The 17109-nt window shown below is 42.9% G+C and overlaps 1 protein-coding gene across 15 annotated transcripts in view; it reads left to right on the top strand.

Moving 5' to 3' along the window:
• The window catches only part of Ccdc149 (coiled-coil domain containing 149), a 100401-nt gene that overhangs the window by 77294 nt on the left and 5998 nt on the right, over positions 1 to 17109 (top strand). For 10 of the 15 annotated variants that reach the window (XM_021260216.2, XM_087187416.1, XM_087187415.1 and 7 more), the window contains 2 exons: positions 962 to 994; positions 5785 to 5901. The exons of 1 other annotated variant lie outside the window; for it this stretch is intronic. In XM_021260216.2, coding sequence (XP_021115875.2) covers positions 962 to 994; positions 5785 to 5901 — 150 coding nt within the window. The remainder of the gene's footprint in view (positions 1 to 961; positions 995 to 5784; positions 5902 to 17109) is intronic. 4 more of the 15 variants (XM_013073126.3, XM_087187418.1, XM_087187413.1 and 1 more) reach the window with 1 other exon arrangement.

The raw sequence follows: 17109 nt of genomic DNA, 5'->3' as shown, positions 1-17109 counted from the left end.
GCAATTTAATCATCAGTCCTAAAATTGAATGTAAGCACATACAAGGATGTGTTCAGTTTAATCACCGGTACTAAAAATGAAGAGCCAACAATTTTTCTGACCCAGTGTACTTCACAAGCACCCTTTTCTGCCTTCCACCGTCCCATTTTTTGTAACTCGAACACAAAAATTTCCTGAGGAATTTTCCCCCCGACGTTTTGCCCAACATGTGAGAAAACTGATGTTTCACTTTAATTAGCTGCATTTATCCCGTTTATCTTGGTAAAATACCCCTTTCAGGAGACCCCTGTCAGCTATTCCCTACTCTTTAGAAACTTATATTTATCATTTTCTCCCACCTCCTCTTTCCCTGGAAGGAACAGTGTATTTTTAGTTGCTTACCCTTTCCGCGCAAAGCAGTCTCCTGTCCTCTTGGCTTGTGTGGGCTGCTTGCCTGTAATGGATGAGAAATGAAAATTGCCACAGGGAGGTGGACACCATCCACTTTTCTTAAACGTAAATCTGAATGGCCACCTTCAGTTGCCTGGAAGTGTGTTTCATAAATTGGCATTTTGAGCCGAGATTCCTTGAACTTGATGTCAATAGACCTGACAGAAGTAATTAGTGGCAAGTGCTGTCCTGGGGATCCCAACGATCCATTTGACACAAGACCTTTTGGATGCTGTTACAGGCCTTGCTTTTACTCCACTGAATTTCAACGCAGCCGGGAAAATGTGTCACTTGTTTGTAGAATCAGGTTGCCATTTCTGTGCATGTACCGACCAGAGTTTTGATTTGTTTCTTCTCCAAATGACTAGTGAAAGGACTCGCTGTTTCATTTCTATAATTTGTATCAAACGATAGACGTTGAAGAAGGGGGAAAATGCTGAGAATTTTCTGTCTGGTGGTGTGGGGTCCAGGTGTGACTTCCTAAGGTGATTTTGAGTAATGCTTGTTTCTCTCCTTCCTTTGCTGCCGGAAGGCCTGAGCTACAATGTTTCCATAGGATTCGGCCGTATGTTCTTTTTGAAATCTCTGTTTTTATGGCTAATATCAGCCCTGCATTCTGTCTTCCCTGCATGTAAATAAGTGGAAATTCATTATCTATGTTTCCTTCAACGTTTCTGACCAGAGTAGTCCATTTAAGTAGAGAATTCAATTAGTACAAAGCAAGTATTAGCTTTGAGGGACCCGATTGAGTGAATTTTGTGTCATGGCCATGGTTGTTCTAGTCTCTGGCCTCAACTAGATACAAGGGGCGTGGACAGGAGAAAGAGCAGCGGTTCTCTGGCTCTGATACAGTTTGTGTAAAGGCAGTAGCCTCGTCTGGGTGCATGATGAAGAATGTGTAGATAAAGCCTGGTGTTAGAATGTGTTATGATATTTTCAATCCCTCAGGAGTAAGGGCAGGAGAAGCCTCTTGCGGTATGAGTCAGATGAGACCCTCTGCTGCTCATTGTTTTATGTGTCTCCATTTAACTACTGAATAGTGGAGTGAGATACAGTGTGTTCTTTTCCTCCTGCTTCTCCTCTCCACTTCTTCCCTTCCTCTCTTTTCTTCCCCTTTCTGGTCCTTTCCCAAAGTAGGAACCAAATCACAGTGTTTGGCCAACAGGAGGAAACAGGGTCTGTTGATTTTAGAGAATTTCCAATTCTTTCTTGCTTACCAGCATCTTGAAAGGGTCAGCGTCTCCTCCTATGGATCAGCCCATCCATGTGTAGACACTCTTCTGAGCACCAGCTTTGTGAATCTGATGCTGAACCAGGCATTCTGCTCATGCCCCTTGCCCTCTCTGAGAATCTGCAATCCAATTAGAGAAGCAAGATAAATATCATCAGGTAGTGATAGGAAAGCATAGAATGGTTCATGCTTCAGAGCTAAATGAGTGGTAAGAATATTAAGACATGAGAGGATGACGGGAAGAGTCACTGAATGCCCATCCTAGAAGGATAGCTGAGAGCAAGACATGCAAAGATGGCAAATGGTTGGTGTAGATCATATAACAGCCATTCCCATGCCTGAGGCAGACATTGCCAATCCATCACTTTGTTCTTCCTTAATGATTCCAGACCTGGCCCTTAGAACACTCCTCCACAGTGGCTTTCTAGGAAGCCATCTATGGTCAGAAGTGACATGTGAAAGAACACTCTCCCCTTTCTGGATCTAGTCTGACCCCCTTATTTTAGATGAGGCAATTGAGGCAGGAAATTAGATGATTCCTAAGGCCACAGGGGCTGGCATGAGTACAGGTGTTCAGATTCTCCTGTCAGTAACCTTCAACTGGTGCTGGGTGACTGCAATTCTGAGGAGGGAGCAAGGAGCAGATCAGGCCAGCTGGACAGTGATTTTCAGAGCAAGGTGGGTTGCAGGGAAAGAATTCACACCCAAAGCAGTCTCTTCAGAGACTCTAATAGGCAACGGTGGAAGAGCCTACCCAGCCCCTTACTACACAGCAGGACAGCTTTTGGATTTCTAACCTTCTGTGATTTTTTCTTTGACTCTCTTCTCCCTCCCTCCCCTCTCAATCCACACTATAGAGCTCTCGATATTGTTTGCTAGACTTTCGATCTTGCTGAGAAGTAGACAGGTCTAACAAATGTCACAGCATGCAGAGAGACTCATCTGAATAGCAGAGCCTATCCCAAACTTTTTAACCTGTCTCTGACAGGTGGAGAAGCTATGGGGCATGGTGAGGAAGCCAGAGGGTGGGCCCCCCAGCCGAACCTGTCAGCAGGGATCACCTCCCACTCATCCCAGCCCCCTGCCTGCCAGCCTGCCCATTCCCTCAGCCCTTGTTCACCTCTGCAGGAAGAATGGCACTTGGTAGCTTTGAGAGGAGGTTCCCGGATGTGTTCATGGCAAAGAAAAGAAAGACAGAAAGTATCTGGCTAGAGCAGAGCTCAGCTCTTTGAGCTTTTTATTTTCATTCTGTCTCTACTCCGAGCATTGGCCTGAGGAGGAAAATATGTGGTTTAACAGTACTTGGTACATTTTGGAGAAGGAGAGGGGATTTTTGAGCCACAAATAATTGGGAGAGTTGGGAATGGTGGTGCATGCCCATAATCCTGGCACTCTGAGAGATGGAGGCCAGAGGATTGCAAGTTAGAGCCCAGCCTAGGCAACTTAGTGAGATCCTGTCTCAAAAGAAAAAATGAAGTGGGCTGAGAATGTAGCTCAATGTGAAAGCCCTGGGTTCATTCCCCAGCATGAGGGGAGGGGGGAGAGGGAAAGGGGGAGGGAGAGAGAGAGAGAGAGAGAGAGAGAGAATGAATTAGGAGAACTGGAAAATAGAAGGGCCTTGTTTTCACTTGGCTCTAGTTTTATATCTCCCTCCTTCTCTCCATCTTTTAGATTTAAGAGGTGAAAATACAAGAGTTCAGATCATCAGATTAGGGCTTGATTTAGTCAACACAGATGGAATCTGGGCTTGGAAACAATAGAACTAAGTGCCTTCTAAGAAAAGGTTTTGAATCCTTCAAACATTTGGCAAGAATGACCGGGTCCTGGCATTTTACTTTAAGATCAGGCAATGATCTCTCTAAGGAAAAGTCTGGGAAGCGTATTTATTTTCTCCCCAACCCCCACTTTGACTGCACATAGATGAAGGAGGCTTCCATTTCCCTCCTCTGCATGCTCGTGGCTCAGATTTTTGGAGAGGGTTTGCTAGGACCAGCATTTTTGAAGCACCACTGTGGTTGGATGGGATCAAGGAGACATTGCACACTGATGAATTCTTTTTGTGAGAAAGGGTTAAAGACCTGCCAGAGGCTGCCTTCACCACTCAGCTATCGCCAGCTCCCATATTGCCCACATGTCTGATTCTTTGGCTACCAAGGCAGAGGGGCTTAGGAAGGCTGATTGGAACATGGAGGGGCAGTGTATATACCTTACCAAATCCCCTGAAAGCTAGAGAGCTGCTAGTCCACCTGCCAGAGAAACACAGCTCAAGAAATTCTGTCCTGTCAATGATTTGTAGACAGATGGTGTTGCTTTGATGGAGAGAAACAAAAGAAATCCACCACAAGCCACCTGCTCTGCATTCATGCTGCCCAAGGCCTGATCACCATGAATCTATCAAGGTGCTTCCAGGTTGTATCTTTGCTATATGAAGGGAGGCCTGACCATGCTGGCTTTATTCTTATAGGTTCCTGTCAACATCCTGAGCAGCAGGTTAATAGCTCTCTTTGGGAATCTTCTGCAGACTGTGGCCCTGAAGATTCCTAGGTTTTTCTACATAAAACAATAGATGTAGTGGTGCAGAAGTTCAGGGTCAGCTCCTAGTAGGTTCTACTCTTTGGGGACAATTCTTGGCTGATAGAGAAACCAGAGGCTGTGGCTCCTGGTCCATCTGCCTGAGACAGCAGTGGTACCCAGGCCCACCAGGAACTAAGACTCCCAAGAATAATGCACCAGCCAGTTGTTCAGACATTTATTAAGCACTTACCATGTGCAAAGGTCTCCTATAAAGTCTTGGAAAGAAAGTTATTAAGAGACACAGCCTAAAAAAAAAAAAAGAGACACAGCCTAATGGCAAGACAGTATTATTAACAAGTAGAAGGGACCCAGGGGCACAATAATGAAATTGTATCCATGGTTTACCTTGTTCTCCAAAGAAATAGTAGACATTTTAACCCAAGTGCCATTCTGTGCTTGGCTAAACCTGCAGTGAAGAAAATCACAGAACACTGGAGCCTCTGGTCCAAGCCCCAGAGATGTTACTGAGCTGGCTTTACACAGCTTTAGAGAAAGTCTTACCCAAAGTTAGACAGATAAGACTGGCGTGTAGGCTGGATTTGTGGCCTCTGGGGCTTCATTTCTAGAACAGTGAGAGAATCCCAAAGCTTCATGGGCCAAAACTTAACATTGCATCCTCCCTGGTGGGCTCTCCTGACTTCTGGGACTGTATCACTTTCTGTCTATGCCTTGTGTCTGGTGTCTGTCCATCATGCTTATGTTCACAGCTGCTCTTCCCTGCTCCTCACCTTTGTGACTTGTCACAGTCTCTGGCGTGGAGCTGTCATAGTTTTCTTTTTCTTCTCCTAATTGTCCCAAAGGTCCCCATCTGTTTGAGGAGTTGTTACTAGTAGGTAGAAGGATGTGGGTGGATTGGGACTATATATTCTAAGTGGAAATTCAGTTGGAAGGATTTGGAAGACTTGATACTGTCTGCCTTAGGACTCAGTTATTATTCAATCTAAATGACCAAGTGGAGTCAAATCATATAGTGTGCATGGAAGCCAAAACTAATCCTTCAACAGGTGACATCTGCCAAGTGATGGCTAAATACCCAAACACTTTTCATCAACCAATTCATTTCATCTTCACAACCACCCAAGGGGTGGGGGCTGTTGCTCTCCCTCACTTTGCAGATGACAGATGTGAGGCCCAGAAAGGTGAAGTGACTTTCCTGATGTCACCATTTAGCAAGTGACATTATCCAGAGCACATACAGCACAGTATAGCCCCAAAGTCTACTCTCCTGAGCCCTCTGCTATTGTCAGAATTGTTTTTGTTTCCCCTACTCAGTTTTTGGGAGACGTACAGGCTGCCCCTCAATAGTAGCACGTATCACCAGCCGTGCTGAGCCGACTGTTAGGAATGAGTCAGGGTCTGTCCATAAACATCTGGCTTGGACTTCATAGCTCCATCCTCACCCTAGAGAAAGGGCCTGAAGGCTATTCCCCTCTGCATTACCTGCAAAGGAAGAAGAGTCCTAACCAATCATCCAGTTCATTATGTAGGAATAAATGCAACCCAGCTCAATTGATGACATAACACATCCATTTTCCCCTTTTCCATAACAGGGGGCAAGGATACCATACTGTTCAGTGACCCCACTCTTTCCACCATACAAAGGTCAAGATCCCCACTGCTGAAGTTTGTTGAGCAGCCCACAGAGAACCAACCAAGTCCCAAGGATGGTAAGTGTATTGGTCAGCTTTCTCATCTCTGGAACACAGTACCTGACACCTACAACTTAAAGGATGGAGCGGTTTTTTTCCATTTAGTTTATTGGTACCTTCTAGGTATACAATACAGTTACATTCATCATTGGGATCTTGTACCTTTATGTGATGTATCTTTGTTCTTATTTTTCCCCATTCCCCTGCCCTCCCTTCACCCCCTCCACCCTTCCCTACTTACAAAGACTTTGTTTCCATGTTTTCCTTTTCTCATATTTTTTTCTTTTCCATTCTTTCCTTTCCCCTTCCCCTCCCACTTCCCCTATTCCTTTAAACATTTTCTTCCTATTTCACAATATCAATTATACATTTTGATTCTTTTTTTTTGTATTAAATTCTTTTATTGGTACATTGTAGGTATACAACACAATTACATTTCTTATTGGGAATTGTACCTTTACATAATGCATCTTGGTTCTTATTTTTTCCCCATTCCTAGCCCTCCCTTCATGCCCTCCATCCTTCCCTATTTACAAAGACTTTATTTCCATTTTTTCCATTTCTCATCATTTTTTCCTTTCCCTTCTTTCCTTTGCCCTGCTCCTCCCACTACCCCTACCCCTTTGGACCTTTTCTTCCTATTTTACATTATCGATTATTCATTCTAATAATTGCTACATTTTAGGTATACAATATAATGACATTCATCATTGGAAATTTGCACCTTTACATAGTCTCTCTTGGTTCTTATCTTTCATCCTTGCCCAGCCCTCCCATCAACCCCTCCATTCCTCCCTATTTACAAAGATTTTGTTCCTGTTTTTCCATTTTCTCATATTAATCCCATTCCCTTCTATCCTTTCCCCCAGCCCTCCCACTTCCTTCCCCTTTGCCCCTTTTCTTCCTATTCCACATTACCTATTATACATTTAGTCCTTATTTACACTTTCAGTTTCTCACACCAGAGAAACCATTAGGTATTTACACATGTGTGTCCTATTTATTTCACTTAAGAGTATCGCCTCAATGTGCATCCACTTAGCTATAAATGTCTCTAATTTCTCATTTTTTATGGCTGAGTAGTACTCCATTTTTTAAAAAACCACATTTTCTTGATCCAATCTCCAGTTGATGGGCATTTGGGCTTTTTCCAAGTTTTAGCTATTACAAACTGTGCTGCTATGAACATGGGTGCACATATATCACTGTGGTATGATTCTTTTAATTCTTTTGGGAAGATCCCCAGCAGTGGAATAGCGGGGTCAAATGGGACTGCCAGTCCTAGTTCTTTGAGGTATCTCCATACTGATTTCCACAGTGCTTACACCAGTCTACACTCTCACCAGCAGTGGAGCAGGGTTCCTCTTTCCCCACAGCCCCACCAGCATTTGCTATTGGTTGATTTCATGATAGCAGCCATTCTTTCTGGAGCGAAGTGGAATCTCAGCGTTGTTTTCATTTGCATCTCTCAAATGACCAGTGATGTTGAACATTTTTTCATGTATTTATTTGCTATTTCTACTTCTTTGTCTGAGAAATGTCTGTTCATTTCAGATGCCCATTTTTGGATTGGGTCTTTAAATTTGGGAGGTCTGATCTTTTTAAGTTCTTTATCAATTCGAGATAGTAGACCTTTGTCTGAGGAAGAGCAGGCGAAGATTTTTTCCCACATTGTGGGTTGTCTCTTCACACTGCTGGTGGTTTCTCTTGCTGTGCAGAAGCCTTTTAATAAGAAGAGATCCCATTTGTTGATTATTTGTGCTAGTTCACGGGCAACTGAGGTTTTGTTCATAAAATCTTTTCCTACCCCGATGTCTTCAAGAGTTCTACCTGACCTCTGTTCCAACTGGTTCAGAGTTTCTATTTTAATATTTAGATCTTTAATCCATTTTGATTTTAGTTTAGTGCATGGTGAGAGATACAGGCCTAGTTTTAATCTTTGGCAAGTTGAAGCCCAATTTTTCTAGCACCATTTATTAAAGAGGCTATCTTTCCTCCAGTGATGGTGTTTGGCTCCTTTATCGAAGATGAGATGGCTGAGTGTGTCTGGCATTGTTTCTGCATCTTCTAATCTGTTCCACTGGTCCTCAAGTCTGTTTCTTTACCAGTACCAGGCTGTTTTTATCACAGTAGCTTTGTAGTAGAGTTGCAGGTTGGGGATTGTGATACCCCCTGCCATGTCTCTGTTACCTAGAATTGCTTTTGCTATTCTGGGTCTCTTCTTGCTCCAAATGAATTTTTGGATTGTTTTCTCGAGGTCTATGAAGTATGCTGCTGGGATCTCAACTGGAATTGCATTAAATCTATATAGCAGTTTTGGAAGTATGGCCATTTTCACTATATTAATCCTTCCTACCCAGGAGCAGGGGATGTCTGTCCATTTTCTGATATCATCTTCAATCTCTCTTTTCAGAGTGCCATAGTTTTCAGAGAAGAGGTCTTTGATTTCTTTCATTAGGATGATTCCTAGGTATTTCAGTTTTTTGGATGCTATTGTGAAAGGAATTATTTGTTCTCTTTCTCTCTCAGTGAGTCTGTCATTGGTGTAGAGGAAAGCTATTGATTTTTGTGTGTTAACCTTGTAACCAGCTACTTGACTGAATTTGGTTATTAAGTCTAGAAGACTTTTGGTGGAGTTCTTGGGGTCTTCTATATAGAGTATCATGTCATCTGCAAATAATGACAATTTGACTTCTTCATTACCTATCTTTGTTCATTTTATTTCTTTTTCTTGTCTAATTGCCGTGGCTAATGTTTCCAGAACTATATTGAACAATAGTAGTGATAGTGGACATCCTTGTCTTGTTCCTGATTTTAGTGTGAAGGATTTCAGATTTTGACCATTTAGTATGATATTGGCTGTTGGTTTTTCATAGATGGCTTCTATCAGTTTGAGGTAGAGACCATCTATTCCAATTTTTTGTAGGGTTTTTATCATAAATGCATGTTGGATTTTGTCAAATGCTTTTTCTGCATCTATAGAGATAATCATATGGTTTTTGTCCTTGGCTCTATTGATATAGCATATTACATTAATGATTTTCATATATTGAACCATCCCTGCATCCCTGGGATGAATCCCACTTGATCAGCGTGTATGATCTTCTTGATAATCTTCTGCATTCTGTTTGTCAGTATCTTATTAAGGATTTTTGCATCTATGTTCATTAGTGAGATTGGCCTATAGTTCTCTTTTTCAGTTGGGTCTTTCTCTGCTTTGGGGATCAACGTGATGCTTGCTTCCAGGAATGAATTTGGGAGTATTGCTTCCCTTTCAATTTCATTGAAGAGTTTAAACAGTAGTGGCAGCAGTTCCTCTCTAAATGTCTTGTAGAATTCAGCAGTGAAGCCATCAGGGCCCTGGCTTTTCTTAGTTGATAAGTTTTTAATTATGTTTTCAATTTCATTGGTTGATATTGGGTTGTTCAGAATTTTTAGGTCTTCTTCGTTCAACTTTGGTAATTCATATGTATCTAGGAATCTGTCCATTTCTTCTGTGTTGTCCATCTCACTGGCATATAGGTTCTGGAAGTAGGTATTTATGATCCTCTGGATTTCTGCTGAGTCTGTTGTAATTTCACCCTTTTCATTCCTAATTGCATGGATTTGGGCTTTTTCTTTCCTTTTTCTGACAAGGTTGGCTAAAGGTTTGTCAATTTTGTTGATTCTTTCAAAGAACCAACTCTTGACTTCATTGATTTTTTGTATCATTCTCTTAGTCTCCATTGCATTGATTTCTCCTCTGATCTTTATAATTTCCTCCCTTGTATGAGCTTTGCGGTTGTCCTGCTCTTCTTTTTCTAGAAGCTTGAGGTTCAGCATCAGGTTGTTTAATTGGGCTCATTCTGTTTTCCTAATATATGTATTCATGCTATGAATTTCCCTCGTAAGACTGCTTTCATTGTGTCCCATAGATTCTGATATGTTGTATTGTCATTGTCATTTAATTGAAGGAACTGTCTGATTTCTTCTTTAATTTCCTCTGTGACCCATTGGTTATTCAGAAGTGTGTTGTTCAATTTCCATGTGTTTATGAAATTTTTTGAGTTTCTTTTGCTATGGGTGTCCAATTTCATCGCACTATGGTCTGATAATATACAGGGGATATCTTCACTTCCTTTGCACTCACTTAAACATGTTCTATGTGTGAGTATGTGGTCTATTTTGGAGAATGACCTATGTGCAGCTGAGAAGAATGTGTATTCTGATTTTGTGGGGTGGAAGACTCTGTAAACATCTGTTAAGTTCATTTGTTCAAGAGTTCGATTGAGTTCTAGTATTTCATTACTTATTTTTTGTCTAGTTGATCTATCTATTTGTGACAGTGGGGTGTTGAGGTCCCCCACTACAATTGTATTAGTGCATATATGACTTTTCATGTCCGTTAGTATTTGTTTTATATAGTTGGGTACACTAGTGTTTGGTGCATGGATATTTATGATTGTCATCTCTTCCTGTTGGATTGTTCCCTTTACAAGGATGTAGTGTTCTTCTTTGATTCTCTTAATCAGTGTTGGTTTGAAATCTGCTTGATCTGCAAAAAGGATAGCTGCTCCTGCTTTTTTTCGAGTTCCTGTCACATGGAGTATTGTTTTCCACCCTTTACCTTTCAGTCTATGAGTTTCCTTTTGAATTAAGTGTGTTTCTTGTATGCAGCATATTGTTGGATTTTGCTTCTTGACCCATTCTGCCAGTCTGTTTCTTTTGATTGGTGAATGGAGACCATTAACGTTGATGGTTATAACTGAAATGTATTGACTTGTCATTGGCAAGAGTTTTTCTTTTTGTTGGATTCTCCCCCTTTGCATTTAATTTCTTGTATACCAGATGGGTTCATTCTGCTTTGCTTCCTGGGCTTGTGATCCTCAATGTCTGTTCCTAGGATATTGTGTAAAATTCTTTGGAGTGCTAGTTTGGTATTCACAAAGTTCCTAAGGTGCTCTTTGTCATGAAAGTATCTTATTTCTCCATCCATTTTGAAAGATAGTTTTGCAGGGTACATCAATCTGGATTGGAGGCTGTTTTCTTTGAGGGCTTGGAATATGTCACTCCAAGCTCTTCTTGCCTTGATGGTTTGTGTTGAGCGGTCTGCTGTGATTCTGATGGGCTTTCCTTTGTATGTGATTTGTTTCTTTTCTCTGACTGCTTGTAGAACTTTGTTCTTCTGTTGTGTTTCTGGAATCTTAACAATTATATGCCTATGTGTAGATTTGTTTTGATCAAGGCTATTTGGAGTCCTATATGCCTCCCTTATCTGTATGTCAAGCTCTTTTTCCCTGCTTGGGAAGTTTTCTGCCATTATTTCTGTGAAGAGATTTTTTATATCATCTGCACTCTCTCCTGTTTCTTCATTGAGCCCAATCAGTCTTATGTTATTCTATTTTGCATCATCTAGCAGCTGCTGGATTGATTTCTCATGTTCCCTTATAATTTTGAAGTCATTTTTCTTTTCCTGGTCACTAATTGCAATCTTATCTTCTCTATCTGAAATTCTGTCCTCACATTGGCTCATTCTGCTGTGTAGACTTTCAGTGGAGTTTTTCATGTCCTGGAAATCTATTTGCATCTGTTTTATGGATTCCATTTGTTTCTTATGTTGGGATTCCATCATGTTCCTGAGCTCCTCTCTAGATTTATTAATCATGTCTTGCAGTAGGGGCACAATTTCTCCTGTTACCTGAGAAATTATTTCTGATTTCATTTTTTCCAGATCCCCTTTTGTTGCCAGTTCAGTGGGTCCAGGTGGTTGAGTATCAGAGTGTTCCATCTCATTTCCCTTTGGGGTTGCTGTAGGTGATCTGGAAGTCTGGTTTTGAGACTTATTTATGTGTTTTCTCATTTCGACTGGGTCGGGAGGCTGTTAGCGCCTGCACGGATTACCTCCTCTGAGCTGGGTGAGGTGGGACAGGGGCCAGGAGCAGTGGTAGGGATGGTGACCCAAAAGGCCTTTCCTGTGGGCTGGGAACAGCCAGAGGGATGGTGGCCGAGAAACCCCTTCCTCTGGACCAGGAGCAGTGGGATGGTGTCTCAGAATCCCCTCCCTCTGGGCCGAGAGCGGTGGGAGGGATGGTGGCCCAGAAGCCCCTTCCTCTAGGCCAGGAGCAGCGGGACAGAAGGTGGCCCAAAAGCCCTTTCCTCTGGGCTGGGAGCAGTGGAAGGGATGGTGACCAGGAAGCCCCTTCCTCTGGACCAGGAGCCGTGGGACGATGGGTCAGAAGCCCCTACCTCTGGGCCGGGAACAGTGGGACTCAGTACCTTGGTCTGGTGGTCTGGTGTCCTCTGCATCTTTGTCGTGTGAGAATCAGTTGGCTGCCTGTCTGCAGTGGGGTGATTTGGTGTCTTCCGTGTGACTCAGGACCTTGGTAGGGCGTGCACAGACCTGCCTATCTGCAGCGGGCTGATTCGGCCTGTTCTGTGTGACTCAGGACCTCGGTAGGGCATGGGCAGACCTGCCTGTCTGCAGCGGGGTGATTCGGCGTATTCCGCGCGACTCAGCACCTCGGTAGGGTGTGCACAGACGTGCCTGTCTGCAGCGGGCTGATTCCGCGTGTGTTCTGCACGACTGAGGACCTCGGTAGGGTCTACATTTTGATTCTTATTTACACTTTAACCAGAGAAACTATTCGGTATTTGCACACGTGTGTCCTATTTATTTCTCTTAAGAGTATGGCCTCAATGTGCATCCACTTAGCTATAAATGTCTCTAGTTTCCTCATTCTTTATGGCTGAGTAATACTCCATTTAAAAAAAACAAAAAACAAACAAAAAAACCCCACATCTTCTTTATCTAGTCTCCAGTTGATGGGCAATTGAGCTGTTTCCAAGCTTTAGCTATTACAAATTGTGCCACTATAAACATGGGTGCGCATATATCGCTATGGTATGATTCTTTGAATTCTTTTGGGAAGATACCCAGTAGAAGAATAGCTGGGTCAAATGGGACTTCCAATCCTAGTTCTTTGAGGTATCTCCATATTAATTTCCACAGTGGTTGCACCCGTCTGCCCTCCCACCAACAATGGAGAAGGGTTCCTTTCTCCCCACACCCCTGCCAGCATTTGTTATTGGTTGATTTCATGATAGCAGCCATTCTTTCTGGGGTGAGGTGGAATCTCAGCATTATTTTCATCTGCATCTCAAATGACCAGTGATATTGAACATTTTTCCATATGTTTATTTGCTGCTTTTACTTCTTGTTCTGAGAAATGTCTGTTCATTTCAGATGCTCATTTTTGAACTGGGTCTTTGAATTTGGGGGTTCTGATTTTTTTGAGTTCTTTATATATTCTAGATAGTAGTCCTTTGTCTGTAGAACAGCTGGTGAAAATTTTTTCCCGCACTGCAGGTTGTCTCTTAGCTCTGTTGGTGGTCTCTCTTGCAGTGCAGAAGCTTTTTAATAAGATGAAATCCTCTTTGTTATTTTCATTTCTGCCTTCTTTGATTCAAGAATATATTTTCCTTTTTTTCTGAATCTTCTTCAATTGTTTGCTTTCATTTTTGTTTTTCAGATCTATGCTTCTTCTGCTACTTGATCTATTACCCATTACCTCCTGTGGCCTGCTCATGATTGGTGCTGCCTTTTCTCTTCTGTTTGGTAGTTAGCTCTTCAGTCTGCTTTCTTTAGGTATACCTCAAAATCTAATGGCATCCACCCATAGTTCTAAAGTGCTGAGTCCTTAATCCATGTGGAATTGATTTGCATGTATTTTGTAGAGTGTTCAGTCCATGTTAGCTGGCTACAAGGCAGGGCCACATGGCAGAGGGACATTATGAGGAAAGGCAGTTCATGGCAGGGCTGGCAGGAGGCAACAGACACCAAACAGTGAAGCCATGGAAGGTTTAACTTAGCTTGTGATCTCAAGTTTCAGTGGATTCGGTCCATGGTTGGCTTTTTCCAAGGCAGAGACATCATGGCAGAATGGTGTGGCAGAGTAAAGCTGCTGTGTACATGGTAGCCACGAAGCAGAGTAGGGGAAGTGACAGAGAAGAATGGGTGAGGGACCATATGTAGAACCTAAGGTCACCCCTCCATGACCACCCTGTCATAACCAGGGATGTGCTTTATTAATCTGCTAGGTATTTCTTAAACCAATGAAGTTGACACAGGAGGGCTAAGGGTCACAGTCAATTTCTCTGTCTTTTCCTGGCCTGTGCCTACCAGAGGGAAAAGTCTCAGTGGAGGTCTCAGAGGTCCCGTCCCCTCCTATAGCCTCAGTGGCACCATCCAGGCACTCCTCATATTTCCTCTTGTTGCTTACCTGGGGTCATTTTCTTGGATGGTCCCAGCAGAAGAATGCAGAGCCCTGCACTCTGGCACCATGGCATAGAGATTAAAAGGGAGGACTTAGGAGTTAAATATTGAGTTCATATTCTAGTCCCGTGTCATACGGGCTGGCAGAACATGGGTTAGTGACTCAGTTTCCTCTCTTATAAGGTGGTGACATGTGCTTGGCACTTTGCTTGCATATGATGAGCAGTCTAGGGAACAGTGGACTGAAGGGGCAGTCCCCTCCCCCAGGCACACAGATTTGGAGGACACTGAAGACCCATTTACGAGGCCAGATGAGGCAACGGATATGATACCAGATCTTTTCCCATAGGGCAGTCTTGTTGCTCCAACAAAACCCTTCAGTTGTGCTGTTGTGGCTGCACAATGTCCTGAATCAATTCAAAGCATTTACCTTTCATCGTCATTTTGATTTTGGGGAAGAGCCACAAGTCACATGGTACCAGATCTGGTAAATGAGGTGGTTGAGCACACACTGAGGTTTGTACAATCCTGCCTTTCTGTTGGATAGCACTTAGCAGCATCATTCAGTGTATTTTTTTTTTCAGTGACTCGTAAAGACATTTACTGAAGAGCACTTCTGGAACTGCTTCACAAAGTGGCAAGAATGATAGGATAAGTGTGTCCAGAGCAAGGGGGAGGATTTTGAGAGGCATTAATGGCAATGTGTTTTTTACTGTAATAGCTTTTTTGTTTTTAAACATTCACTGTATATTTTGATCAAACCTCGTATTCTCAAAGTATTTTCCTCTTCTGGGTTCCACCTGCAGTTATAATCCCATATTTCCCAGAGTCTGAACTTTCCCAGTGAATATTCTGTATTTTCTCAAGTATGATGGCACCAACTCTCCTGGCCACCGTCTCAGACACTCTGGCTTGAAACCTGGGAGTTGCTGGCCATTGTCAGCCTCCCTTTCCAGTCCTCCTCTGGCCTACAGCCAAGCTCTTCCTGCAGAGTTTCTCAGTTTCTCTCGGCTCTGGCTTGGTTCAGGCCCCCATTAACTTACTGGCAGGCTCCTTTCTTGGATTTTCTGCCTCCCAGGGTGTCCTTGCATCATTGCCATCTTCATCCTGCTGCTGTAGGCAAAGCCACTGAGGTAGTTTTCCATCTTGCTTGCACCCTGCTCAGAAGTCCTGAGTGGTGTTCAACTGTCTTCCGCTTAAAATCCCAACTCTGTAGCCTGGCCTAGTACACCTTTCTAACTTCACAATCATCTCACCTTTTACCAGAATGAACTAGCCAGCTATGTCAGCCATTACTGTGTAACAAACCACCTGAAAACTTAGAGCTTAAGGCAACCATCATGTGGTATTTGGGAGTCTGGCTCAGACAGGAAGTTCTGCTACTCTGAGCTGGGCTCAACAAGTTCACTCCTCCATCTGTACAGTTTCATTTTGAAACCTGCTCACTTCACTCATCATAATTCACAGAGTGGAAAAGGAAGAAGCCAGGACATGACTAGGATTTCAACTGAAAGGTTCCCCAAATACTTGTCAGGGGGATTCCTGGAGAGAGCCCCTAACTCTTGTAGGTTCCACACTGGCTGGAAAGCAAGGCTGGGTTTTTCCAGCCCACAACATGCAGCTATTCATAAGGCTGGCTCATAATGCACCACACTTTGCACTTGGCTGGTGGTCATCCCAAAGTGGCATCCAGTGTCCACATGGAGATCCAAAGCCCTGTGTCTGCCCTGGATTTCTCAGCCTCAGTGTAGGGGGTGGGAGAGCAGGGAGCTGGGCCTGCTCAGCTGAAATGGAGCATGAGCCTGGCTTGATTTTCACAAGGCTGGTGTAAGTAATGGACTGATTCGAAATGATAGCTTCCAGAATTCCATCATTAGCTCTCATTGTTCCAGCCCCATCCTCTGCTAGCGCTGGGTGGGAACAAGGACGCATTCATGTGGCATCAGGGATGGCCCATCATTGCTGCAGCCCTGATTAATTCCAGCCGAAAGCAGAATACACTCAGGAAGACAAAGACCATCAGAGACCAGCTAACAAAGGCAGACAAATGTCCCCTTTGGGCGAAAGGACAGGGATCACATCTTTAGGGGTCTGGCCATCTCTTCTACAGAGCAACACTATTTTCTTTTTTTTCTCTTTTAGAGAAAAAAATACTTTTCTTTCCACACTACTCGTATCATGGTGCATTTGTAACCATTGACTTCCTCATCATTATTGATATGTGTGTATTATTAATAAGTATTAATAACAGTAATTCTGTTTGCTCAAATAGCACAGAATAATTATTATTATTAGCAATATTTTCCCACTCTTAGTTCAGAAATCTTTCATGGAAATCATAATGCTGTGAGTCTATTGTTAAAGGAAAATTAAAACTCTCAGAGCTTAAGAGTTAATGTTCCCAAATCTTAGTGTTAAAGAGGGATTCTGCTCCACACAAAGTACCCAAGGGTCCCAGTGACAGCTCAACCTTTGGAACATTTTCAGGAACTTTTCTTCATGTCCTGACAACTTGATTATATTTTGACAAGAGGGGTGAATAGATTGGTAAATCCCGCTGTTGACCAATCATACAGTCCCAGAGCTTGACTCCTGAATTTTTATGGTCCCCAGGGTCTGAAGATCCAGCCTTTCTCAGAAAAAATAAATGCCCGACAGGACCATGCCATAGAATTGCAGCCTGTGTTCATCTCTCCCTATATGGTGGCTGTATCATAACCCATAATGGTGACAGCTGTGTTTCCCCCATTCAAAAAAGTTAAACATTTCTCTCCAGTTATCTCAAAGGTTTGCCATTTTTAAAACAGATCCATACGTTTGGACATGAGCGGAATGTAATGGCACAAGGGAAAAATACCGACGACCAAAAGGCCTTGGTATAATTTAGGCCACTGTCACTTAGATGTAAATGAAGATTCACCTGACCCATGGTGAAAAAAAAAACACTGCAAATGGTTTAGGGGTTAGATTGTTAT

Source organism: Heterocephalus glaber, unplaced genomic scaffold (assembly GCF_053883595.1).
Source record: "Heterocephalus glaber isolate CG9 unplaced genomic scaffold, H.glaber_assembly_v1.0 deba00001509, whole genome shotgun sequence".
Classification (NCBI taxonomy): Eukaryota; Metazoa; Chordata; class Mammalia; order Rodentia; family Bathyergidae; genus Heterocephalus; species Heterocephalus glaber.
The sequence above is the reverse complement of the archived record's forward strand: the minus strand, read 5'-3'. Positions and strand labels throughout refer to the sequence as shown.